At 42.4% G+C, this 26,443-nt stretch overlaps 3 protein-coding genes across 4 annotated transcripts; all 3 read left to right on the top strand.

The window, feature by feature from the left end:
* The first annotated feature begins 2,957 nt into the window (after positions 1-2,957).
* LOC120741981 (fascin-like) lies at positions 2,958-9,757 on the top strand. Its single transcript, XM_040045153.1, has 5 exons — positions 2,958-3,993; positions 6,910-7,066; positions 7,188-7,309; positions 7,558-7,728; positions 8,485-9,757. Exons 1-5 carry the CDS (start codon positions 3,171-3,173, stop codon positions 8,688-8,690), a joined length of 1,479 nt encoding a protein of 492 aa, XP_039901087.1. The 5' UTR covers positions 2,958-3,170; the 3' UTR covers positions 8,691-9,757.
* Positions 9,758-15,888: 6,131 nt separating this feature from the next.
* Positions 15,889-17,169, top strand: rasd3 (RASD family member 3). Its single transcript, XM_040045056.1, has one exon. It carries the CDS (start codon positions 16,008-16,010, stop codon positions 16,647-16,649), a length of 642 nt encoding a protein of 213 aa, XP_039900990.1. The 5' UTR covers positions 15,889-16,007; the 3' UTR covers positions 16,650-17,169.
* A 3,878-nt stretch (positions 17,170-21,047) lies between these two features.
* plk1 (polo-like kinase 1 (Drosophila)) lies at positions 21,048-26,129 on the top strand. Of its 2 annotated transcripts, XM_040044941.1 has the most exons (12): positions 21,048-21,318; positions 21,411-21,789; positions 22,076-22,244; positions 22,447-22,591; positions 22,869-22,962; positions 23,089-23,314; positions 23,446-23,488; positions 23,604-23,701; positions 23,802-23,879; positions 24,661-24,815; positions 24,916-25,098; positions 25,203-26,129. In XM_040044941.1, exons 2-12 carry the CDS (start codon positions 21,427-21,429, stop codon positions 25,395-25,397), a joined length of 1,749 nt encoding a protein of 582 aa, XP_039900875.1. In that variant the 5' UTR covers positions 21,048-21,318; positions 21,411-21,426; the 3' UTR covers positions 25,398-26,129. The 2 variants fall into 2 exon arrangements, with proteins under 2 accessions (XP_039900875.1, XP_039900794.1); XM_040044860.1 differs by having other exon boundaries at positions 21,048-21,789.
* Positions 26,130-26,443: the final 314 nt, after the last annotated feature.

The following is a 26,443-nucleotide window of genomic DNA, read 5'->3' as shown; positions in this document are numbered from 1 at the left end:
GTTCAGGGAGAGCAAAGTCATTATAACCCATTTAATCGTACAGCTGTCCTTTTTTCTTAGAGAGCTTCACCAGTCTGTATCTTTAGAATAAAACCAGTCACCTATTTTGCTCATATACACAGAGATGATAATGGTATAATTAAAATTCATTTCAATTTTATTTATGTAACAGAAAAACGCAACAGCAGTCATCGTAAGGCATTTTATATTGAAAGGTAGATACCCTGCAATAATACAAAAATACAATAACACAATGATACAGAGAAAACAATCAGATGACTCACTTTGAACATGAACGTGGCAACAGTGGTTTCTTCCCCTTTAACAGGAAGAGACCTCCGGCAGAACCAGGCTCAGGGAGGGGCAGATGTCTGCTGAATAACTTGACTTCATCACATAGTTTATAATAAAATAAAGACTTCCTACAAACCATCCACGATGTCTTTTCATTTTGGTCAACACCTACTAAAGCTGGACCCTATCCCCGCTGTCACAGGGCAAAGGGGATATATTCTAGACAGGTATGGTCAATTTACCATTGGACTGTGGGAGAAAACTAGATTATCAGGGGAAACCATCCAAACGTCACACAGAAACGACCCCTACCAGTGAGATGAATTCAAACCCAGCAACTTCTTGCTTTGAAGCAAGAGTCCTAACCACTAGACCACCATGATGCCCGGTGTCCTCAAACAATGATCTTAAATATCAAAGTTTCCCTTTGGAGTCTCTCCTTCTCAAGAGAGAATTTCTGTTTTTATCCAGATAAAGGGATGAAAGGAAAACTCCCTGATAGAAAACCTTTCTGCCTGTGAATGATGTAATTGTACATTTGTAGCACCATCTAGACTGATAGTTGTCAATCATTTTGCTTCTCAACTGTTGTTTTATGAGGTCTTTTAGTCTATTTCATTTTGTCATTTAACTTGATTCAGTGCTTCTGCCAGTAATCAGGCCTGGCTCTGGCTAGTGGAATTGAAATTTAACCCCGGTCATTCATGATTTAATAGGGGCAAGTAGGTTTGGTTCATTTTCTCTTTAAAAAATTAAATAATAATTATAAAATATTGTGTTAATCTTGATTATCGTTTTCTGATATCAACATTTGTTTGATGATCTGACACGTGATTAAATGGGAAGGGGGTGAACGCAGCACTGTAAGCCCCGTGAATGCTTCACGGGGCTTACAGTGCTTCACATTACTTGAGTAGTAAATACTGTATCATTTGAGCAAGCTGAGTTATACTTCATTACACTTTCTCACCACGAGCTATCTAAAATACAGGCAACCAGGCATTATACTTCAAAAGTATACACAACTCAGTGTTCATTACCAAGGCTCAAGGACTTTACTGTTAGGTAATGAAAAACATCCAGACTCTCCTTAACTTGATGAATTTGCTTTTTCTCTTTCCGAGATTCTTTTCCTTGCTGCTTTTCTCCAAAAAGCCAGATGGGGGCGATGTAGTCCCAGCTGTAAGATATCCTCTCCCCCAGATATCCCACCTCCGCACTAACTTTGCAGTCTGTGTCCCAGCACAGGTTTCATGTCCTGCACAACCTCCCGCTTCAAACTATATCAACAAGCTCGTATAAAATCCGTACTTTTCATGGTTTGCTTATCCTACATGTTCATTTCATTGGACAATGTTGTTGGTGGGGCAAATCTGGGATTCCTTTCCTCTCTTGCTGCCCCTTCTCTTTGTTTTGGGTATATCGTGCTACTCGTTTTAGCGATTTATAACCAATTATCTAATTATTTTATCTATATAAGCCATAACTAATGATAAATAAAGATCCAAGCATGGGATGCAAAAGTAGTGCCATCAAAATGCTCATCTGGACCAGATAACAATCAAAAACCTCCGTTTGTTTTACAGTTATCAAAGATCAAAAGCTTAAAGTGAAAAGTTGTCAAAGATTTTCCTGATTTTTATCAGGTTACTGACGCAGCAGCACACCAATTTTTCATGCAGCAAATTTGCAAGCCACTAATCTCCCTAAATTAAAACCAAGTAACTGAAAATGTATGCATACAAAGTGAACTGTTCATGAACTATCCCGTCTTTCAACTACATCCTCAAATTACATTAGGAATTAAGGTTTTTAGCTCTACACAGGCAAAGCTGCTGTGAGAAAACTTCACTGGCTTATAGCTGTGAAGAAGATACCTTTGCGGTACAAAATCAAAACACCGTTACCATAATCGATTATATGTTCAACTACTGGAAAATAAAAGAAGAAGAAAAGAGAAAAGCTTCATTTAGCTTCTCATGGAGCTTTTTATACCTTAGAAAGCTCTCCTGGGGTAGTGGGCGTGAGGAAAGGATAAGTACCCGCCGCTCTCTCTCTCTTTCTCTCTCAGAGTAAATAAAGGTGGATGCGTAGACAGGAGTTATGACAAAGCACGGGGGAGAAGGACGGAAGGGCTGATCAGACTACAGGATGGAAAATGGGTGGAATTTCAATGAAGGGAAACAACTGAGTAAATTCGCACTTTTGTCTCTGATCTCTCCGATGTTCATGTGTGAAAACACAATGTTTGCATTGTTCCACACTCAGTAGTTTTTGTTTGGTAATTTTTTTTCAGCACAGATTTTGTGAAAACTACAGGGGGAAGAGAACATTAAACTACAAACTACCCCACATCAGATTCAGAGGGGACATTTGACTCATAAGAGATCCCAGCACATGGCCTTCTGTATGCTGACATTGTCAGAAAATGGCCTTTTTCTGCCTCTTTCCAGCACAAACATACCAAATCTGTTAGGTGGTGAATCCACAGAGTTCTCCAGGAGCAATGGAAAAGTTAGTGCTGATGGTGTGGATGATACTGGTTATATGTGTGGGGCTATGTGAAGATCAGTGCAGGGGTGGAGTGGTTTGTCAAAATTGCAGTCATCTCCCTCCAGCTCCTCTGCCTGTATCTGGGGCGTGTACTGCCTTGAAAAAAAAAAAACCCTCACAAGCTTGCAACTCCTGCAGCTCCAGCGAGCCAGTCCGGATTTTTACCCAGTTAGGGGACACTGATCACCATCAGCACCATCAGCAGCAGCTCTCTCTCTCCTTCAAACACCCCCACAGTCTCTCTCCCTCCCTCTGTCCGTCTGTCTATCCCTCTCTATAAGACCAGCATCTTCTTTCTTTGCTCCTCTTGTCAAGCTGCAATCATGTCCTCAAACGGCGCCGACGGGGACCTGCTGCAGATCCCTCTGGGCCTCATCAACAGCGAGGGCAAGTATCTGACTGCGGAAACATTCGGCTTCAAAATCAACGCCTCGGCCAGCAGCCTGAAGAAGAAGCAGACGTGGACCCTGGAGCAGACAGGGGAAGACGACAGCGCCGTGTTCCTCCTGTCCCACCTGGGCCGCTACCTCGCCACGGACAAAGACGGCAACGTTACCGCGGACAGCGAGACGCGCGAGCGGGACTGCCGCTTCGTCATAACGGTGCACGAGGACGGGCGGTGGTCGTTGCAGTCCGAGCCCTACGGCCGCTTCCTCGGCGGCAGCGAGGACCGGATCACCTGCTTTGCGCAGACCGCCTCGCCGGCGGAGAGATGGAGCATGCACCTGGCCGTGCACCCGCAGGTCAACCTCTACAGCTTCGCCCGCAAGCGCTTCGCCCACCTGAGCGCCCGGCAGGAGGTGTCAATAGATCGGGATGTCCCCTGGGGGGTCGACTCGCTTGTGACCCTGGTGTACCGCGATCAGCGCTACCACCTCGAGACTTCTGACAACCGGTTTTTGCGCAACGACGGCAGCCTGTCCACCGCAACGGACAAGGATACCGGCTACATGCTCGAGTTCCACTCCGGGAAAGTGGCATTCCGCGACTGTAACGGTCGCTACCTGGCCCCCGTAGGCCCCACCGGCACTATGAAGTCTGGGAGGAGCACCCGGGTGGGAAAGGATGAACAGTTCGGCCTGGAGCGCAGCCACGCGCAGGTCGTTCTGACTGCAGGCAACGAGAGAAACGTCTCCACAAGGCAAGGTGAGGCTGTACAGCTGCACTGACCCAAGAGACACCAAGTAAAAGAAATGCAGTTTCACCGTGAGGTCACCGCATAGCTGGACACAGCAGGAGGCAGCTGTTGCGTGTCTGCATGAAAAAGTAGAGCAGAATTAGAGACCCCCGTTAGCTCATTTTCCTCCCACACCATGTGTTTTTCATTATCGCCCCCCTCCCCTCCGCTTTTTTTTTTGTAGTTGTTGGGGGGCGGGGGGCAGTCTCTGCCAGTTTAACATTTTTCCTGCAGTAATTCTACCCCTGCTCTGTGGTTGCTGGCCCGGGGTCAGCTTCAGTCTGCAGCTGTGCATCGTTCTTTATCTCAGAACAGACAGAAAACGAGGGCAGATTTGCTTTGGAGACAATGGGAAAATGGTGGAGAGGCAGAGAACGCGGGCCACAAAGAGCGAGGTGTGCCTTACACAGGTCTGCTGAATATAGGTCTTTATCCCACATGCAACCTCATTGTCTCGTTGCCTCCCGGTCTCTAATTGATTCTGTGCACAACATTAACAGCGATTTATCAGTGTGTGAGTGAGTGTGAGACAGACAGAGAGCATACCAAGGGAAATAGAGGATGGTTTGCTTGAATGAGGTCAGTGCATGTAAGGCAGTGACTTGTGACCTAAATTGTGACCATAATTGAAAGGCTGATGAAAAGCAGGATCAGGGGACTTGGACTTATAATTCATCACAATTTCTTTTCTTTGTTAAAGAAATAACAGTGCTGCTGCATTTGTACAAACCACTAATGGTTCAGTGGGCTCAATATGGGCATTGCACAAGCATTTTGTTAACTGGCAGCTTGGGTGTCAGTAATGAGGACAGAGACATTTTTACTCTCTCAACTCTTCCAAGGTGGACTGGTTTTATGTAATGTGAGGCTGAGTCCAGTTTCGTGTCTTTGTAAGAAATCTACTGGTCAAATCTTTTTGCTCTTTGTCTGGAACCATTTTTCCCTATCAATAGATGTGTTAAACTCGCGCTAAGTTCATATTCAAACATATTAACACGTTTCTTCTTCTGGTATTCAAAATATGTTGTCTCGATGTGGGTTGCAGAGATGATGGGGCTCTGCCATTTCACCACATCCCAAAGGTGCTCTACTGGATTGAGATCTGATGACTGTGGAGGCTATTTGAGTACAGTGAATTTGTTTCCATGTACCGGTTTAAGATGATTTAAGCTTTGTGACGTGGTGTGGTATGCTGCGGCCACAAAGGGATGGACATGGTCAGCGACAATACTCAGGTAGGCTATGGTGTTCAAACAATGGTCAGTTGGTACTGAGGGGCCCAAAGTATGACAAGAAAATATCCACCACACCATTACACCACCAGCCTGAGCCAGTAATATACAGTAAAATGGATCCATGTTTTCATGTTGCTTATATCAAATCCTGAACCAATTATCCAAATGTTGCAGCAGAAATTGAAACTCAACAGAGTAAGAAAAGCTTTTTCCAGTCTTTTGTTGTCCAGGTTTGGTAAGCTTCTGTAAATTGTAGCCTCAGTTTCCTGTTCTTAGCTGACAAGACTGGCACTCAGTGAGATCTTCTATGCTGTACAGTCCAGAGGTTGCCTTCCTGTTGCTGTCCTATCAGCTTGAAGCAGTCTGACCATTCTTCTCTGAACTCTGACATCAACAAGGCATTTTTGCCTAGAGAACTGCTGTTTCTCTGTAATTTATCTTCCCTGTAAACGGTTACTTGAATCACATCTCTTCTCCATTTTCATGCTTGGTTTAAACTTAATATCCAAATACATTAAATCTGATCACGGTCTCACTAACATCTCCTCATATGTAAGAACACGATTCCTTCTATGGAGGGATATGGTGGAATACCAGTCCCTTCATGTAATTGTTCATTACAAGGTTGGTGGATTTGTTCTGAGCAACCATGTCATGATTTATGTAAAATACATTGCAGTTGAATTTTTAAAATGTATTTTTGGCAATTTTATGTGCCATTTAGTTCCATTATATTGTAGGAAAACCGCTTATATCTGCAAAACTGGCAACTCACACCAAAAAAGCTTAGACAAATATCATTACAGCACATGTATTTAATTCATGATTTGATTTATGGGTGAACTCTTTCTTGTTTTGATGAACTCACAATTACTTTTCAGTTCTACAATTTAGCTCATTGTTTTGGTTTTAGTCTCAGAGCCTATATTTGCAGATGGCTGCCTTTTTAAAAATTCACTTTAATATAGTTGTCCAGTAAAAAACAAAGAAAAAGGGAGAAAAAAACAGCAGATCGGGGGTGAACTCAAGTAGCTATTTCCCCTTGCAGATGAAGTGAAATGAATTACAGCTTAAAGTGGGGAACATTTAAGGGGCACTTGTCATTTGACCTCAAACATGGCTCCAACTCAGTGGTCATCCCCCTGATCAGCAGCAGACAATTCTGCATGGAACAGCTGACTGGATCAGCTCTGGATCAAGGCGTGTTAACATATGGCTATGTAACACACACATTTGTTTTTACACAGCACTTGATTTGAATGGTTTGCTTTTGAGTTTCAAATCTTTAGCATATAGTTGGAGTGTACGTGTTTTGAGTCAGCAGGCTGACAAATGGATCATAAGCAGAGATGTTCTCGACACATTAGAATTCTAACTGATCAATGAAACATTTAATGATGAGGAAAAACTTTCTACTTTATCGTTACTCTGCTCACATGACCACATCTACTTCTTCTTCTTTTATCTAGTCCCATTCAGGACTGGTGAATCCACTGAATGGGTGCAGTAAGGCCCAGATCTTTGTGAGTTTGAGACATCCTCTGGCTTTAAGAGTCTCTCGGGAGAAAGTTAATAAATTTAAGGGTTTGAAAGTTTCAGACATCCAGAGACAAGAAAGAAAGCTGACAGCAGTCTGCCCCACTTTTCTAGGCATGGATTTGTCAGCCAATCAGGATGAGGAAGGGGACCAGGAAGTCTTTCAGCTGGAGATGAGCCGTGAGGACAGGAAGTGTGCTTTCAGGACCGCTGCTGGAAAATACTGGACACTCACAGCTACCGGAGGACTGCAGTGCACTGCCTCCACCAAGTAACAACACACATACGCACACACTATATAATGTTGAATGCTGGTTAACACCCATTTTATTTCATGCATAACCAACATTCAGTGGAATAACTGGCTTGTTTATTGTGTGGGTGTGTTTCAGGTCTGCCAATAGTTACTTTGAATTGGAGTGGCGTGACGGCCGTGTGTGTATCCGTGCAGCCAACGGCAAGTATGTGACTGCTAAGAAGAACGGGCAGCTGGCTGCTACCATTGACAGCGCAGGTCAGCCATGCTCCTTACATTCCCAAATACAACGTTTTCACCAAAAAAAGCTTTGATGCACATCATATCAACATATTAAATGTAATATGTGTGAAAAAAGATGTTATGGTTCAGCATTGATGGTGCCTGCGCAGATGTTCGAGTTACCTATGCCACGTCCTCTAATGCCCCCATATACCCGCGTAAGGTGCTTTTATGAAACAAGCCGCAGAGTAGTTTGGTCCAACCTTAATCTTTTTTCACTTCAGGGGAGGCCGAACAGTTCCTGATGAAGCTCATCAACCGTCCAATCATCGTCCTCCGCGGGGAGCACGGGTTCATCGGGGCTCGAAAAGCTGGAACGGCAACCCTAGACTCCAACCGAGCATCCTACGATGTTTTTCAGCTGGAGTTCCACAATGGTGCTTACTCCTTCAAAGGTGGGTGACTGTTTGAATAGAACAATAAAATTGTGTGTCACTTAGATGCAATGTGTTGTTTTGGCAGGTCATACTGTTTTTTTCTTACTAGAAGTCACAGAACGTGACTTATGTGAGACTAGTTAATGCATTTGAATACTTTCCAGGGAGCCGGGTCTAATGTGGATAACAAGAAATGTGCAGTTATATTTAGTGTTTTGTCGAAGATATACTTAATATAACTGAAGCTACCTACACAACACAGCAGTTGTGCTAGAATGAGACAAAGAAGCTGACTGAAACCTCTGTAGCAAAAGAGCCTGTATCAGATTCAGATCGTTCAATAAACAATGCTTCTATTTTCTTGTCTCGTGGCTTTGATTTGATTTTCTAATGAATGTGGTGATGTTTGCCATGGTGTTTAAAATAGTGTTCTCCACAACCCAACCCTCTTCAACCCCACCCTGCTTAAGGGAAAGTCAATATTTAAGCATCTAATGGGAAAGCCATTATAGCTGTATGGATCACTCACCCGGGGCCATCTCCCATTTGAACCATCATACTCAGGCTTGACAGGGAGCCAGTATGATGCATTATTTTTCATCTTGTATTGTATTGTTGGCCAGCAAATTCTGATCCCAAAGTATTTTAAACATTTAAATAAAATGATGTCAAATATCTTTTCCTTGAATTCCTAAACGAAATTGATAAAATTGATATACTTATATATGTGTACTGTGTGTCTGCCGAGCCTCATTAAGTGTGTTGTTTGTCCAGACTCCCAGGGGAAGTACTGGTGTTTTGGAGATGGCACAGCCATTGTGTGCGGCGACTCATCGCCTGTCCAGTTCCTGCTCGAGTTCTGTGACCTCAACAAGATGGCCATTCGTACTCTGAGGGGGAAGTATCTCAAAGGGGATCACGCTGGAGGGCTCAAGGCGAGTGCAGACTCCCTGGAGAGCGCCACCCTCTGGGAATATTGAGAAAGCACAGCTGGACTTCTCCACTATGCTTCAAACTAGAGGTAGTTAGTGTAGGTAGCAGTTCTTTCTTTCTTCTGCATATGTGTGCGTGCCTGTGTGCGTGTGCGCAGTTCTGAATTTGTTTGGATGGGTGGCGGAAAAATAATGCTGACGAGAGGAACCAAAGTGCTAAAGGTGTTTTGTTTTTGTTGTTTTTTAAAAATTTCTCAGTAATGATCTCATCTTACTGGTCTTTGTACTGGAGGCTTGGATTTACAACGACTTGCTGTTAACTGAATGCATTGTAGTGTGATTGCACAGTATTTGTTTCACTCCCAGTTAAACTTTACACATGCCGTACCTGATAACCGTCAGGACAGTTATTGTTATAAGTTGTGCCTATCTGTGGTAACTACTGGTGTAAATGAACGTGTTGAATACTATAACCCATAACTCGCAGTATCTAACCTTCAAACCTTCTCCTGCTAATTGTCCTGCTGCCTCTATACGCTGCTTACATCTCCTATTCTCGTTCAAAGTGTAACGCATAATGCTCATCAGATGAAGGAATGTTACTGATTTACACGCGTCTGCTGTAAATACTGCTCTTTTTTTGTCACTCAATTATTGAAACCATAGCAACCATGGGAAACACAGAGCCAGGGGCTGGCAGATGTGTCTTTTTTTGCCTGTACACTCTTGGTGAATAAAATAAAAACAGTTTGAAAGGAGCTTCGAAACTCACTCACCGAGTGAAGGAGTCGCCTTAGCACAATAATGACACACAACGCACTCAAACGCACACAAATGCATATAAATAAAAATGCATTAATTCCAGCTGTTCTAACACAGCGCCCAAAAATGAGCACAATATTACAGCGTCCTTTTTGAACTACGTTAAAAGCACATGTTTGTGGTGATGAAGTGCCCGCCTTGGATTGTGTGCTGCTGCTGCTGCTGGTGTGTAAACACAATGGTGGAGTCATCTCTCTGGCTGTGCCTTTCATAGGGTACTCTGTCTTTTCCCTTTCATGCTCGTACATTTCAATCAAGTGAAAAGTCCAATAAAGTTTACCTTCTCAACAGTGGATCGTCTTGTTTTTCTCTCGGTTGATTTTACTTGAAAGGGTTAGCTCCACAAAGAGAGGGCATTTGTGGGTTTGAGGGATTATTTCTAAAGATTCACACCAACTTCCATCTACATGTTCATCTGCTTCCATCTACAGCCAATTAGAGTGTTACAGAAACTGATATGACATTCATTTATTTTATGTGGGGCAAACTGATGTAGGTCAAAGTATCTTTATTCCTTGCTTGTTTGGGCAGGACTACACCATGAGAACTCCTATAATAACTTTTTCAATGCAACACTAAATTCTTTAATGGCAGTTTAAATTGTTGGTTGTAGTATTACATTTTTTTCTATGGTAGCTGGGATAGGCTCCGGCCCCCTCGTGACCCTGATAAGGATAAGCGGAAGAGGATTGATGGGAACAATAACTGTAGAAACATGGACAGTATAAAAGTTATAAGTGGTGAACCTTGATGAAAGGGTTAGTGATATCTCCATATGAAGCCTTGGGCAGAAATCACTTTTCGGAGTTATTTAAACTGGATGTGATGTGTGAAACCACACGCTTCCTCACTGCCTGACGACCTTTCAATCCAAAGTTCTTACAATGTGCTTACAATAACTTGTAAGTTATTCAGTGTTAAGCTTGCACCTGCGATTTCTTGCTGCCAGAGCAGCTGTCTTGCCTAATCATGTGAGCTGCAATAGCACACTCACTTCCTTGTTCTGGTTTTTATAGGATCATTTCAGTCATATTCCAATCATGATGATTGTGTGCAGTGACAAGACATTCTATAAGGTGTATATGGCCACCCCTTGGCTCTGCTGCTGCAAAATGGTAGTGTGCTTACGATTTCATTTTGAGCATGCTCAAAGTACAGCCTCACAAGTTCCCTGCCTCTGGTCTAATCTTGCCCGTAATATAACTGAATTGATCCCATAAAAACAAGTCCGAAAAAGGAAGTGAGAGCAATATTGCAGATCACATGATTAGGTAAGATAGCTACTCAGGGAGCAAGAAGTCATCCTGCCCCTTTACAGGAATCCGCTTGATAGATGTAACTTTAAAACTGAACAGCTCGAGTCGAGAGATGACAGCTTGAACAAAATGCACATAGTGAAAAAGATAAACCTGATAATACTTAATAATGCTGTTTTTATTGTTATTAAATTGTGCATATGGATCAATAACAGGGCTCAGCTGATCTATCTGTGCAACAACTGAGCTCAGCATTTGGGTCACATGTTTCTTCATGTTACACCTAAACAGAAAAGAAGGTGGACCTACATTATTATTCTTTTCATAGATTTTTTTCCTCCAACCATCTTGTTCTGATGAGGCTATTTAGCAAAAGCTGTTGTGTGTGGGAGAAGGAAGACAGAGCCTGCATCACGTCCCCCTGAGAGTGCACTGAGCCAAAACGGTAGAGGAGAAAGGCAGCCGAGCTCAAGAAGGAGGTAACCTACTCCACTTTCTCTCTTCTGCAGACCAAATCTCAACTCTCGAACGCTATAATGGGTGCAAAACTTACCTCGCGTGTTTGAATACACGCAAAAGCAGACGAACCATCATCCTTCATCTTTCACTGCAGGGTCTCTGCGTGTTGCCATGGCAACAAGTAATGCAGGAACGAGGCTTTAGGAAGATGACTGTTGAAAGATGGAACACACATTGCTGAATAATCCCAGCAAACCTTGTAATAACCAAAACAGAACCGCCCTGTGGAACTACAAACACAGTTTCTGACACACTTACATGAGGACTGTGGAAATTAAAAGCCTGAGTGCTTATTAAATGGATTGGAGCGTCCACTGTGCTCAAGGTAATATGATAACCTCCCATGCCTTTTTCAGTCTGTGTGCACAAAGTCTTTAAGAGAAAGCACATGTCGGGTTTGAGCCAAATCCTCCTGCCAGAAAAAAGCTCACATGGCACTGGAGCGGAGGGACAGAGCAATGAACAGAAGTGAAGACAAAGCAGGAATGAGGTTTTCTTTGCCCTTCAGTTATAGGACAGATTTCTCCTGGGCAATAAACGTGATAAAGAAACTCCTCAAAGTGAAATGGGACAGCGTTTTACCATCCTGAGAAAACTGTAAGAACAGTTGTTTTTTATTTTATTATTTATATACACACACATATATATATATATATTCTTTTTTTTAGGATAAATTATGTAATGTGTCTACAGTCATACCAGTGGGAGAACTCTTGAGTAACATGCTAATACTAGAATGTACCACACTCACAATGACAATGTTCTCATACACTATGTCTAGCAGCAGTGTCCCTTTATGCAAACTCATAAAAGGACACTAAATCTTTTATGAATCTTGAAGTAAAAAACCATAACCATAATAAAATACACACTCACTCATTTTCATGTCTTAATGAGGACATCTAAGTGACATAATGCCTTCCCCAGCCTCTTACCCTAACCATCAAAAATGAATGCCTAACCCTAACCCTTAGCCTAAATCTAACTATAACCTAATTGTAACCCTGACACTAAAACCACAGTTTGAGCCTCAAACATGCCTTGAAACTCATGGGGAGAGGTAACTGTTGGTCCCCACAAGTACAGTAGCATGGCAATTTTCTGTCCTCACAAGGATGTCTAAACATGTACACATATATCAGAGAACTGCAGCAGATGCTAGTGTTTTGGCGAAGCCCACAGTTGACACACTTCAGAATCATCTAAACTGCATGAAAACGTTTTCTTTTAATGTGCCTCTCTGACTGAGACAGGACAGACTTTGTTTAAGGGTAAGCTACTGTAAGATATGAAGCCGATTTCATTATTTATACCCATGATTCCTGTTTAACATATCGATGACTCTTTGCTGTTACTTCTGCACAGATCACATACTTGCAACAGCAGCAACTTCCCAGTTTTTAATTGCAACTCCAACTGTCTCAATGCTTTTTTAATGTGTCTACTGCTGCCATCTAGTGTACATCATTTAAAAATGCTTTAAAACTGATTTTCACTTTATCACCAAAGTATATGGGCACTTCTGTTATTCCTAGCTTAAACTATAACCTTAATTAATATTATTAATTAAGATAAATAATTATTATAACTGTGCATTAAGGCAAATATTGCCCTGGCAACATTTATATTTATATTTTAGGTGAGTATGTGTAGCAGTATTCTGGTGCATTGTCTCACAATCCAAAGGTCCTGGGTTCAAATCCATCACCTGGTTGCAGCCTTTCTGTGAGGAATTATGTTAATTGGTGATTTAAAATTTCCCATAGGTGTGTGTTTCTATGTCTTAGCCCTATGACAGACTGGTGACCTGTTCAGAGTCTACTCAGTGTCTCAGCCCACGGCAGCTGGGATAGGCTCCTCCTCCTTCCCACAACCCTGACTTAAATAAGCAGAAGAAAATGGATAGCCAGAAGGGTAATAAATGCTTCCAGCTTTCTGGAATATGTTTCAGTGAAGCCATTGCTTCTTTCAATCTGAAAATGTTTTAATGCACAAAAGCCAAGTGTGTAAAAGAAATTTCACACTACTTTTTTTGTTATTCTAAATTGTTGTATTAATTTTTGTTTCACACCTCGCAGCTACCATGTGGATTTACCCAGATTCTGGAATTGTCACGGTTCTGGGTCAGTTTCGACCCAGTATTTTGAGTTATGATTGATTAGTTTATTTTTGAATGTTTGTTGTGGTTTTGGGCGCTATGAGTATTATTATTAGAATTCTATGTTTCTGTTTATTCATGTTTAAGGATTTGTTCTCGGTTGTATCTCACGTTTAGTTTAGTTCAGGTTCCATGTGTCATTCTGTCTGTCTCAGTGTCAGGTCTGCGTCTTGGTGTAGTGTTCTCGTTTCCTGTTTTATTGTGAAGGTATGCGTCTCATGTGAGTGTGTTCAGTTTTACCTCTGTCTCGTCTTGTTGATTATTCCCAACTGTGTCCACCACCTGTGTGTAATTCCCCTGTGTTTCTCTGTGTGTATTTAAGGCGTGTCCTCTGTCATTGTAGTTGCTGGTCTGCCTGCGTATTCCACCCTGCTTCATCTGTGTGTTTCCCTGCTGTCAACCGCCAAGTGTTTCTGCTCGCTTTCGTTCATGTTCATGTTCATGTTCATGTTCATGTTCATGTTCATGTTCGTGTTCTGTAGTCAGTTTGTTCCCAGTCTAGTTTAGTCCTTGTTCGGTTCGTCTTTTGTCCATTTTTATTTTGTGTTTAATAAACCACCATCACACCTTTACAAGTGCCTGCGTTTGGATCCTCCTTTATTTTCCACACGGCTCATCTCACTCGCCGTGACAGGAATGACCCAAAGCACTTAGAACGCCCCCTTAAAGCTGCAACCACTTATGCGAGAGTTCCAGCAGGCCTCAGGTCAGTTTCAAGGTTGGCTTGTTCTGTTTTTATAGTTTGTTCCCATCTTATTTGCTCCTTTATATTACTGCATACACTTCTTCAAGGGTACAGATAAGAGAAGCAAATGCACTCACCCAAATACATGCGCACAATGACAAGCTATCGCAGTACCTATTTACCAAGTGATAGCCATGTCCCGCCAGACAGAGTTGGTCAGCGAGACACAGGCGGAGAATTTAGTTCTGTACTTCGTGCAGGGGCGTAATTTCCAGGGGGAGTTAGGGGGGTTATGACCCCCCAATAATCAGACCCAGCCAATATAACCCCCCAATAAAATTATGAATTATCTTGCATAAATAGGCTGTTGATTTTCTTTACTCATTTCAGTTATTACCAGCAGAATAGTTGCATGTTTAATCATCTGGGAATTTACCCAGATTTTTTTATTTATTTAGACAGAGATCTTGACCCCCCCAATGTTCAGCAATGTTCAGCAATGTTACGCCCATGACTTTGTGACAGTAATTACACGCTTCATAAGAAAAAATTTAGCGAGTACAGTTTTCTAAACCCCACTACTTGCATCACATAAATTCTACTCATGCCAGCCACCTGCTGTGAGGTCAATGTGTTCGCATCATCACACCACTGACAGCTTCTTCAGGGTGGTGCTGGTAGGTCCGCACAGCCAGTTACCACTGGGCAGCCTGATGCTTTCCAGATTTCTTTTGGAAGGCCAGCAGCGCTTTTAATTACAGGTAGTGCGCTGTAATCATCAGATTATAGAGCATGTGTATTTGCATCAAACAATGGGTCTTTGTGGCAGGACTGTCATTAAAAAGAAACCTTCCACACATGGTGTAAACATAACTGCACGTGACAGGACCTTGTTTGCGAGCGTGTATGACTGTTTTTTTTTTTTTTTTTTATTACCACCAGACTTCAGGTTGTGGCCACAATAACAGATTCAGGTGTGGGTGGAAATGTTGAGTCAAAGGAATGAGAGAAATGAGCCAATAATTCAAAAGCAAAGGTGTAATCACAGAGCAGAAGACGGTGCACACATTTAGTTGGGAAGGGGAAGATTTACTGGTGACAGACTCACTGTGGTTAAGTCTCAAGTTTGACCACTGAACCTGAAATGGGACTTACATGCTTCTTTTAGATAGGAAAATCAAAATAACTTCTTCGCAGTTCAGAATCATGATTTATTTTATACTGGGCCTTATAGCAGTCCCTTAATTCATCCTCTGTCAAGTAACAAGTTGCAGCTCCCTCCTAGCTTTTTTTTTAGCCAGCTTTCTTCTGATTGGCCACCCTTTGCAAACACAGGGTTTGATCAGCAGGTGGGGGTTCTTGCTCACCGCCAGAGCTGTATTTCTGCTGGTGGGAAGTAGAGTGCTGCAAGAATTAAATTTTACGATGAGGATCCAGAAAGGTATAGCATCCCCATTGTTCCATTAATAAAAAAAAAAGGGGGGGGGGATTAGGATCATTGCAGTAAATAAGCAAACGCAATGGTGGGATGTAAAAAGGCTAACCATGGGCTGTAAATTAACTACAAAGCTTCGACAGAAGCTTGTTATTGTATGCACACTGTTGTGAACTGTGGAAATGATTTATGATATCCGGGTTCCTGTGAAATACACTGGCATTGAGTTCCATGACTCACAAACGCTGCAAACAAACGCACGTGTTCGACTCTTTCACACATGTTGACATAAGCGCTGAAAAGACATTAAATCCATAAATCATTTATGTTTCCATGCTGCCAAATCGGGTGTGCTCCGTGGCTTTCAGAGTCTGAACTTGAGCGATTTTGAGCGGAGAACGACCGGGTGGGGTCGTATCGGTGGAGCAGCATATAAATAGCCTGGCTGCATGGAGCTGCATAAAGCTGCACGTGCGCCGGGATCGTTGGGATGTCTCCGTCAGGGCGTCCCAACACGGTCCGGCTTGTACTCCTGGGAGCAGCGGGGGTTGGCAAGACCGCGCTCATCCACCGATTCCTCCACGACGGATTCGAGCACAAGTACACGCGCACTGTCGAGGAGCTTCACGTGCTCGAGTATGACACCGCGGGCTCTGAGGAGAAGATGCGGCTGGAGATACTGGACACGAGCGGCAGCTACTCGTTCCCGGCTATGCGGGAGCTCTGCATCCGACACAGCGACGCCTTCGCCCTGGTGTACGCGGCAGACGAGCCCGACTCCTTCGAGGAGGTGCGTCGACTGCGCGCCGAGATTCTGGAGCTGCGCGGCGGCGGCAGGAGCGTGCCCATCACCGTGGTCCGCAGCAAAGCGGATCTGACCGTGAGCGAAGGTCGAGCGCCGGTTGCCTGTGAGGCCATGGCCACGGTGGAGGCTGAGTGGGGCGCAGACTTCGTGGAGGCGTCCGCGAGCACGGGCAGAAACGCGGTCGGGGTGTTCAGCTCGCTGCTGCAACAGGTGAACCTGCCGCCACGACTGAGCCCCGCGGCGTGGACACGCAGAGACACCGTGCCTAGGCCCCGAGCTAGGAAGAGACCCTCGCCGAAGAAGCACAACAGCTGTGTTCTGTCGTAGAAACAGCTGCAGCTGGACTGCGCCTGCTCAGTTTCGAGCCCGTTCTCACTCTAAAATGTTACGCTTTGGGAGTGAGAACGTGTTGGAGCGTGTTGCAGTTTCACACCTGTTCACGGGTGACGGCTCCTCGGGTCACTTTAATGTGTCTGAAAGGCAGCGGGGCCTGTAATGCTCATAGTTTAAGGGGAACAAATGGGATGATGGAATTTGTTTGAGTCCTATTTTGTGTGTACATTTTTATATGGTGTCAGTAAAATAACTTTGTTGTAAAATGTGTCCGGTGCCATTTGTAAACCTTCCACTGGTCTTGGCACATCTGAAACGAGTCTGTCCATGCGTGGATCATAGAGTTAAACACCAATGTGAACAAGTGTCTGATGGGCCCTAGAGCTTTTTTCTTTCTTCAATAATCAGAAATCTCATAATGTGATGGTTAAAGTAACCATCAAAGCACACACACCTGTTCTTTTTCTCCTCTCATTCCCTTTGTCTGTTTGGTGGTCTCCTCTTTTTCCTCCTTTCAGCAACCTAGGAAGGTTGGAAGCTATAGCTTTCCTACATTTCCTAGGTTGTTGGCATGGTGGTTAGTGCTGTTGCTTCACAGTAAGTCCTGTGTTCAAATCCACAGTCTGGCTAGTTTGCAGGTTTCTCAGAGAGAAACCTGCTAGTTTGCAGGTTTCTCTCTGGGTATTCTGGTTTCCTCCCGCAGTTAAAAGTCATACAGTTGTTAGAGTTAGGGTTAACTGGTGATTCTAAATTACCTGTGAATGTAAGTGTAAATGGTTATTTGTTTCTATGTGCTAGACTGTTCAGCTGTCCAGGGTGTACCCTGCACCGTAACCTATCACCTCAGGGTTATTTCCCAGCCTTCCTGCAACCAGGATAAAGATAGAAGGATGGTAGTTGTTGAAGACCTATTCAATTTTTATGGTAACCAGGATCTAGACTTTGTTGAACATTATGTAATATGAAGACAGCATGTAGTATTTAAGTGACCAAGTAGTATTGGGATAAAAGTTATTGAATAGCGTTGAAATAAAATGACAAAATTGTGAAGGATTAAAATATTCCAGCAGCTCAACTTACTTCATCTGAACATGTTTCAATCGCGTTTTATGAACACAAAATGCACAGGTTTACTGAATATGAAAAAGTTGATTTAACTCAGTTGTTTAAGTTTCTGCCAAAGCAAAACATTTGTGTGCAACCAATGTCCACTATTGAATCAAGTAAATCCAACATGGCCTTTTGTTTTCAGTGATAGAGCCCAGAGAGATTTTATGAGAAAAAGCACTTTTTTGAGGTCCCCACTTAGAACATTTATAAACTAAATTTTTTTTGTCAATAAATAAGTGAATGAATAAATGAATGGATAAATGATCTGGTGAAGGCATGGCTCCTTAATTAAAATCCAGTCAATGTTTTGGGTCGTAAATCCGCTGTTACTGTGAACTGCTAACCTTCGGATTAACTTGCTGGTCGATGCACTGAACGTCTCAACAATTTTAAAGTTAACAATGTTTTCATCCCGAAATACTCGGAAAAAAAATGGAAACTTTCTAAAAAAAAAACAAAACTAGACACCCCCCCTTTTTTCCTCATGTCTGTTTCATTTATTTTGGAAGTAGCTAGCTGACCTTGGGAGATACCATTAGTTTTATCAGTGTAGGGGAGGAAAAGGCAGGTCAAATACAAATAAAACTACTGGATTTTACCAGTTATGATAAAAAAAAAAAAACTAAACAAAAAACTATATCTATGTTTTGTTAAAATATGAGTAAAGTTTGAGATGATACAGTTCTGGTCTTTTAAAAAAAAAATTCATTTCATCTTCTCTTGGATGGGCCCCCAAATATACATGGGCCCCTGAGGACGTGCCCAGAATGGCAATTGGCAATTGACCCCACAGTCTGTCGATGCTGTGATATATGTTTTTAGAGAAAATGGACACTGAAAATCAGTTACAAATTACTGTGACTATTCAAATTTATCCTCTGAGAAAATATTTGTGATGGGAGTCTCTTCCATTTATTCCTAACTTCCTAGCATTCCAAGCTTTCCAAGATTTACATCTTAAAATTGTTCCTCTGAGTTATTAAATCGATGTACAAAGCCGATGAGCATATTTTTTCTAGTAATAATGAACAACAAGCGCCATTTTCGGCTTAGCGTGAGATGGTGCATCATGAAAATAGCTCCTTTCTTTGCTTGAAGCTGTGTCGTGACGTTTTAGACATACACACAGACACTTATATGAAGTAGAACAAAGGGGCTAAGCAAACACGCTGGTCTCATCATCTGTCCTCTCTTCATCCACTTGTTCTCCTCTTATTTTCCTCTCTTTATCGCCATGTCAGTTGTATAATCTGTTGCTAAGCAGATATTAATCGTGTCTGCCACAAAAGCATTAATATGAATGAGGAGCAGAGGCTCATGCAGCACACAAGGGCTAAAGAACAGAGGCTACTGACAAGGATTAATCTGCATCATTACACATCAAAAATGTCACACTGTTGGATTAAAAGCTTTTGTTTATCTTTTACCAAGAAGAGTGAACAACATGAAAATTAAAGTTTGAATTACTTTATTTGTCAGCTGCACGTGGCAAGAATAAAAGAACACCTGTGCTCTTGGACAGGCTTCTCAGTCATTTAGATAAGGAACAGATCAATAAAAAAGAAAACCAATATACACATCTTATGAAACAAGATGATAAAAATACAGAATAAATAAAAGCACAATGATTCAAAATACATATAAACAGATGGGTGACAATGATGTGATTAAGAGAAATCTCTGAAACATGCCATGTGTGTTTGTCTTGGATGAAGATGAATCCTATTATATTCATTCTTGAGAAACAACTGAGTGCACGGAGGCTGTGATGCTAGAAGAGACTATTTCCATCACAACAGAAATGTTTCATCAGGCCCGAGATGAACACTCATGACAGCTTAGCATAGATTTACAGTAACCACACACACACACACACACAGCATAAATGATCCACCAGTGCACCTCAGGGGTGGAGGGTTCAGAGAATATTACAGCATTATATATAAAGTTTATCAGCTTTCGTAGCAATTAAGGTTTTTGTAAAGCCAACATACAGTTTTTCTTATTTTTATTTATTGAGTGTGATAATAATTGTCATTTACCAGAACTAGCATTAGTGGCAATTGTAGAAGCAGCAGGCTAGAAGTAAAAGGCATTACAGGCAATGACGCAGAGCAAGGCTGTAGCCATGGAGTCAAGACTGGGGTGACGCAAAGGCCTGGGTGGTTGGTTTATCATGACTTTCAAGGTGGACCATGTTTGCCACAAATTTTGTTTCCACTCCACGCAATTCTTAATCATTCTTCTTTCCATAGTTACACTTCCAGTGAAAAATTATTTACACAACCTTTTTCATGAATGCTCCGCCTGAAGTTAAGTCTAGTTGGTGTTGCAATGACAATCCCATCAATTATTGTGTGGAACTATAATATATCCTGAATGTACACAAACGTTTTTAATGAAACTAATGAAACACAGACATTGCACTGACTAACACTCGATCATACTTGATCCAGAAAAGGTTTTAATGGAAATATGGTGACACTTTTTGAACAATCCATTCAAAGAAATTCAGTCCTTTGGTTCACTGTATAACTACAGCCTTCAACAACAGCAATCTGTTATGGTAGTGATATCAACATATTTTAATATTGGGACCCTATGAAGTTATAGCTTTATATTGCATTCGGGAAGTTATAGGAGTGACAGTGCCCCCTACTGGCTAAAAACAGTAATAACAATAGGTTGTGTGTTTTACATGAATGTACAGTCTACATGTTGTAGCTGGTTATGCTTTAGAGTTAATTAAATTGGACAACCTCACGACTGATAATTACGAAAAGTAGTATTACACGAGTAATAACGAAACAATACTTATCGAAAACTAGTGAGGTTAGCGTATAAATAAGCAAAGGTTATTGCAGTGAGTAGTCTCATATAAATTAGCCTATAGACTGCTGCCTCGACTAAACTAAATCGGTTACAACAATCCACGATGACGACTATTTATTCCGGGCTTTTAGTTAAAAAAGAAGAAGAAAAAGAAAAAAAATCAAATGACCATTAAATTCACGTTATCTACTTGGGTAAAAAAAAAAAAAGAAGAAGAAAGGAAAAAAGACGGATGTATGTCACGATTAAAGCCCACCCCGACTACATTTCCCATCAGTACTCGCTTAGAGAAAACAAGGAGAAACCAACAACAGGGATTCAGCCAATAACACTGCGGAATGTGACATACTCGTTTAGTGATTGGCTATTTTTGCCTGAATCTCCCACGATGCTTTGCTGCAATACCTTAGAATTCAAATCGAGCGGACCAATCAGAGAGCACCGTAACGACCGAGGCAGCATTTTAAACTTGTAGCAGAAACTGTTGTCAAAAGGCAGGACGGGTTAAGGCTGCAGCCATCGACGGACAACTCTGGCGATTACTTTATTCAATATTTTTGTTTTTAAAAAAAATAATTATAGTCTAGTTGCACCGCGTTTTAATTGTCAATGAAATGTTTAAGTAACAACCGCGTCTAAAGCGTATTATAGCTAGTTTTGGTTTAAATTCAGAAGTGCAGGGAGTACGCTAGCTTCCAAGGCCAAACTAACGTCGGTTAAGGTAGGGTTAACAATACTCTCTTCCTTGGGGTTTATCATTAATAACTCTATTGCGAAGGGGCTTTAAAACGTTTCTTTTTACTCCCGGCTAAGAGCACTTTAATCCAAAATGAGCGCTGGTGTTGCAAAGCCGGCGAACCCGATGCCGCATGTCGACCCAAAATCGGCCACTCTAAAAGAAATCCCAGATGTTCTGGTCGACCCACGCACCATGAGACGATACACCAGGGGGAGATTCCTCGGAAAAGGTGGTTTTGCAAAATGCTACGAAATCACAGACGTGGAGACAAAGCAGGTTTTCGCCGGAAAGATCGTGCCCAAATCGCTGATCCTGAAGCAGCACCAGAGGGAGAAGATGACTTCGGAAATCTCCATTCACCAAAGCCTCAACCACCCCAACGTCGTGGGCTTCCACGGGTTCTTCGAGGACGATGATTTTGTGTTTGTCGTCCTGGAAATCTGCAGGAGAAGGGTGAGTGCAGAGAAAGTGTCCTTTCTGTTAACTGCGGACGGCCAACGGTTACCCTGGCGGTCTCTTCCCGTCACAGTGCAGGAAGCTTGGCCTGTTTTAAAACCACAGGAGCTCTGAACATAATTCAAATGAGCCACTATTCCTAAACTCAGTATTTTGATGGCATTAGTACTTTTTAAAATCCTTTCTTTCTACACTACATGGTAACCATCCTATATACTTGATATTTGTTGCTGCTTTACTGTCTCAGTGCCCCAGTTTAAAATCATTTTCTTCTCCAATTCAGTCCCTGCTGGAGCTGCACAAGCGTCGTAAGGCTGTCACAGAGCCCGAGGCCCGATACTACATGACTCAGCTGCTCAAGGGTATCCAGTACCTGCACAACAACAAAGTGATCCACAGAGACCTGAAACTGGGCAACATCTTCCTCAACGACGACATGGATGTCAAGATAGGTAATTTGCTCAACTCAGCATGATGGCAGGGGACTATAAATGTCAACTGGGTATATCAGGAACCTCAAAGTGCTGGTTTTAGTAGAAAAGGATGAGGCACACCCAGGTCCTTGCGTCAGTAATTTCTCATACTTCAAAAATGAACTTTTGCACACAAGTGTGCCTCTTTACAGTTATGTCCCCCCTTTTTCTTTTAAAACAGGGGATTTTGGCCTTGCCACAAAGATTGAGTTTGATGGTGAGCGGAAGAAGACCTTGTGTGGAACACCTAACTACATAGCTCCTGAAGTGCTCTGCAAGAAAGGCCACAGCTATGAAGTGGATGTCTGGTCACTTGGGTGTATATTGTAAGTCTGAATACACAAGCACACCTGGAAACGGAGGCGTTACGGCCACTGAGTCATTCACACCTTGTGTCCATTCTGATGCCAATGCCAAGCTTTGCACATCTGCTTGTGTTTAATTAGGGTTTTTTGTCTTTTTACAAAATGCAGCCTTATGAGTCCTAATGGTTTTATATTTTCCCAAGACATACTTCTAATGATGTATTAGAAAGTTAAAAGTTGTTTAAAAAAACAAAAATCTGCACAGTCACTTTTACCTCCTCCTTGTCTGAATTCTTAGGTACACTTTGTTGGTGGGCAAGCCTCCATTTGAGACCTCCTGTCTGAAGGAGACTTACAACCGCATCAAGAAAAACAACTACACAATCCCCTGGGTGAGGCGGTTTAACACGATGCTATTTTTATTTTATTTTAATTTTTTTTTTTAAAGAAAAAAATTGTATACAAAGATGCTTTTTCGTTTAAGTCGTATCAACTTAAAGGCAATTGTCTTCGTGCAGCACATCAACCCAGCAGCGACCACCCTCATCAAAAGGATGCTGCATGCCGATCCCACCCAGAGACCCACCATTGCTGAGCTGCAAGCGGATGAGTTCTTCACGTCCGGCTACATCCCCTTGCGCCTGCCCACGACTTGTCTCACGGTGCCCCCGCGATTCTCTATTGCCCCTTCGACAGCCACCGAGCTCAACCAGAGACGCCCGTTGACGGCTATAAATAACAAAGGTAATGCTCCCAGCAGGAAGAGAGTTGAAAGAAGCCCCAACTCTTCAGATGTTTAAAGCAAGGCTGAAATATTGGAGATGAATTATTTTAGTGTTTGCAGGAATGTTAATGATACGGGTTTGTGTTTCCAGTAGGGACAGAGAAGGTGGAGATGAAGGACGAGCCTGCACCACGGTGAGATGTTTGTCCCACTGAACTTGAAATAATGGAAATATTTATAAAGTACAGGTTTGCATTTTGTGACACATTTATGTATTTGGATGTTTTGACTGGTGTAATCTGTGTGTAGGGAGGTTGAACCGTCAGAGAACCACCTCAAAGACATGCTGCAGCAGCTCAACAGCATCATTGCTGCCAAGCCCTCTGAGAAGGCAGTCGTCCGCCAAGGTGAGTGCTGGCTTTTTATGACTGTGCTGCATATTTCATTAAGCTGGATAATCTGCGTGTCAGTGCTTCATACAGAGATGTAAATTCTTTTAATAAACAGAGGAGGCAGAGGATCCTGCATGCATCCCCATCTTCTGGATCAGCAAATGGGTGGACTACTCTGATAAATATGGACTGGGTAAGTATTACACTTAGACTCCACATCCATCCATCTGCACTTGAACACCTAGTTCAGAACAAAACCCCAAAACAAAGGAAACACAACTGTGATATTGGCTCATTTATGAAGTCGTCTAATACTAATAGTGTAATATTGAACTCTAAAGAGAATTTATAGTTTCACTGTGAAAATTGGTAGTCATTGGCCTCCATCGGTGGGCTGGGGCGAGCATATAGATATAGAGATATAGATTTCCTTTATTTTGGAGTCAAAAGTGATCAGATTTACAAAGTTATGAGTTCATAGATGGTATAAGACGGATGGAGCTAGTGTGATGCCAAAGCTGCAGGTTTTCACATGGATTTATTTGACTGCCACGGGACTGGATTTCTTTTTGCAACCTTGGGCTTTCGCCCTCTGGTGGTCATTAAATAGAAGACATGTTTAAGGGACTTGTGGTTAAACTTCACTTTTCAAACCCAGAATCTATGTCCCAGTTTTATACTCTTTATGCATCTGTTAATATCTATTGCAAACAAGCCGATGCAGGAATTACTCTCACTGTAATTCGGAGCACAGATGACGTGTTTGCTAGTTCAAAAGAAACCACAGAGCAAGTGTTGTTGTAAGGAATTGGCCTTAGATTGACTGAGGTGTTGCTCAACTAACAAGTAGGATGCCTCGTCTTACACTTTGGTCTAAATGCAGGTTATTTGGTTATTTTAAGTACTGAGCGTTGTGCTAAGTACATTTTGTGTTTATGAATATTTCAAACAAGAGTTTCTCATCTTCATTTCAGGATATCAGCTGTGTGACAACAGCGTTGGCGTTCTGTTTAACGATTACACCCGTCTGATTATGTACGCTGACGGAGACAGCCTGCAGTACATCGACAAGACGGCAACTGAATCCTACATGAGTGTGCGCTCTTTCCCCTCCACTCTCAACAAGAAGGTAAGAAGTTAGACCTTTTGTTTTGTGTGTGAGACGAGGTTTTAAATGGTCTCGCGCCCTCGTTTTCATACTCAACTCAGTGTTTCTCTCCTCTTTGTAGATAACATTGCTGAAATACTTCCGCAATTACATGAGCGAGCACCTGCTGAAGGCTGGCGCAAACATAGCACGTCGGGAAGGAGATGAGCTGGCACGACTGCCGTACCTTTCCCTCTGGTTCAGAACCAAAAGCGCCATTGTGCTGCACCTCACTAACGGCACGGTTCAGATCAATTTCTTCCAGGTAGGACGCCACACCACCTTCCTACGGTCCTTAACTGTTTGACCTGTCTCGTGATGCCATATACAGATCCTTTATTCATGCTTTTGTTACTTTGTCTCTGGCAGGACCACACCAAGCTGATCCTGTGTCCGCTGATGGCTGCAGTGACCTACATAGATGAGAAACGAGACTTCCGCACCTACAAGCTGTCTCTTCTGGAGGAGTTCGGTTGCAGTAAGGAGCTGGCGAGCCGCATTCGTTACGCCAAGCTCATGGTGGAGAAACTGTTGGACAGCAAGCCCACTCCCGCCGCGCATTAGTCCCCAAGTGTCTTTAATCACCAGCTGCTTCTCCGTGAGTTCAGGACGGGCTCGAACTTTCAGTCTTCATCTGTTTTATGGGTCATGTTGTAATCCTTTTTTATTGCCAACACTTTCACACCTACCGTGACAATTCATCTTATATATGTTGTACATGGAAAATTCCCATCTTTCAGCCGCTGTTTTCTCTTTTAAAAAATTGTCTTGCTGTTTATAGAAACTCTCATTCATCTCTTGTTCTTGTAACTTTCTCGATGAAGCTTGCGTTCCCGCTGACAGCACAGCACAGACGGTGTGTGTTCAGATGAGTCTAGACGGGAAAACGTGAATATTCCCTTGGTTTACATTGAACTTAAAGTTGGAACGGTCCTCCGAGGTTTCCTCTGCATCTTTTGTTTGTACATAAAGTCCTGCTTTTCAAACTCTAAGCTGAGTGGACAGACTGTGAGGTGGGAGGTTGAGACTCGGGCCGGCTGTGTGGGTGGACGAAAGCTTCTCTGGTCTGCTTCTCTAGTTTGTTTCTGTGTCGTGTGTAGAGAAATGGACCATGTTAATACGTCTGCATCATGTACATTCTTTCTCTGTTAGTTTTACTTTTTATAATTCTATTTTTAGATGGCATTTTCAACAAGTTGTACAAACATGTACATACTGCTGAATATGAAGACATGTTGTAAAGATGGATTAATTTTACCTGTGTTTAAATAAAGATTCTCTTGTACAAGGCACTTACTTCATGTCTTCAGTTGAATTTTGATGTTAATGTAAGTTGGTTTTTTTTTTTTTTTTGGGGGGGGGGGCAGTGTACAATCTGGATATTTGTCAGCAACAAAGATTAGTATTACAAGTCAGGGTGGTTAACTGGGGGGGGAAAAACAAATAAATACCACACCAGCTGAGAACTGGTTGAACTTCTACTCATGGTATGACTGAAATTGTGGACGGATATCCTGTTTGCATACACCCAGCACAGGATTCTCCCCTTCTCAGGTCACATGTTGAGGTAAGCTACTTTCTCTTTTTCTCCCTTTAATATAAATGCAGGT

This window comes from Simochromis diagramma, unplaced genomic scaffold (assembly GCF_900408965.1).
Source record: "Simochromis diagramma unplaced genomic scaffold, fSimDia1.1 OVJJ01000798.1, whole genome shotgun sequence".
In the NCBI taxonomy this organism is placed as follows: Eukaryota; Metazoa; Chordata; class Actinopteri; order Cichliformes; family Cichlidae; genus Simochromis; species Simochromis diagramma.
The sequence above is the reverse complement of the archived record's forward strand: the minus strand, read 5'-3'. Positions and strand labels throughout refer to the sequence as shown.

What these genes read in the sequence shown, in the direction of transcription:
- LOC120741981 (XM_040045153.1), top strand. Translation starts at nt 3,171, where the DNA reads ATGTCCTCAAACGGCGCCGACGGGGACCTGCTGCAGATCCCTCTGGGC. An exon ending in CAGTGCACTGCCTCCACCAA is followed by an intron (nt 7,067 to 7,187) that starts GTAACAACACAC and finishes GGTGTGTTTCAG; the next exon opens with GTCTGCCAATAGTTACTTTG. An exon ending in TGGTGCTTACTCCTTCAAAG is followed by an intron (nt 7,729 to 8,484) that starts GTGGGTGACTGT and finishes TTGTTTGTCCAG; the next exon opens with ACTCCCAGGGGAAGTACTGG.
- rasd3 (XM_040045056.1), top strand. Translation starts at nt 16,008, where the DNA reads ATGTCTCCGTCAGGGCGTCCCAACACGGTCCGGCTTGTACTCCTGGGA.
- plk1 (XM_040044941.1), top strand. Translation starts at nt 21,427, where the DNA reads ATGAGCGCTGGTGTTGCAAAGCCGGCGAACCCGATGCCGCATGTCGAC. An exon ending in TGGTCACTTGGGTGTATATT is followed by an intron (nt 22,592 to 22,868) that starts GTAAGTCTGAAT and finishes CTGAATTCTTAG; the next exon opens with GTACACTTTGTTGGTGGGCA. An exon ending in GAAGGCAGTCGTCCGCCAAG is followed by an intron (nt 23,702 to 23,801) that starts GTGAGTGCTGGC and finishes TTTAATAAACAG; the next exon opens with AGGAGGCAGAGGATCCTGCA.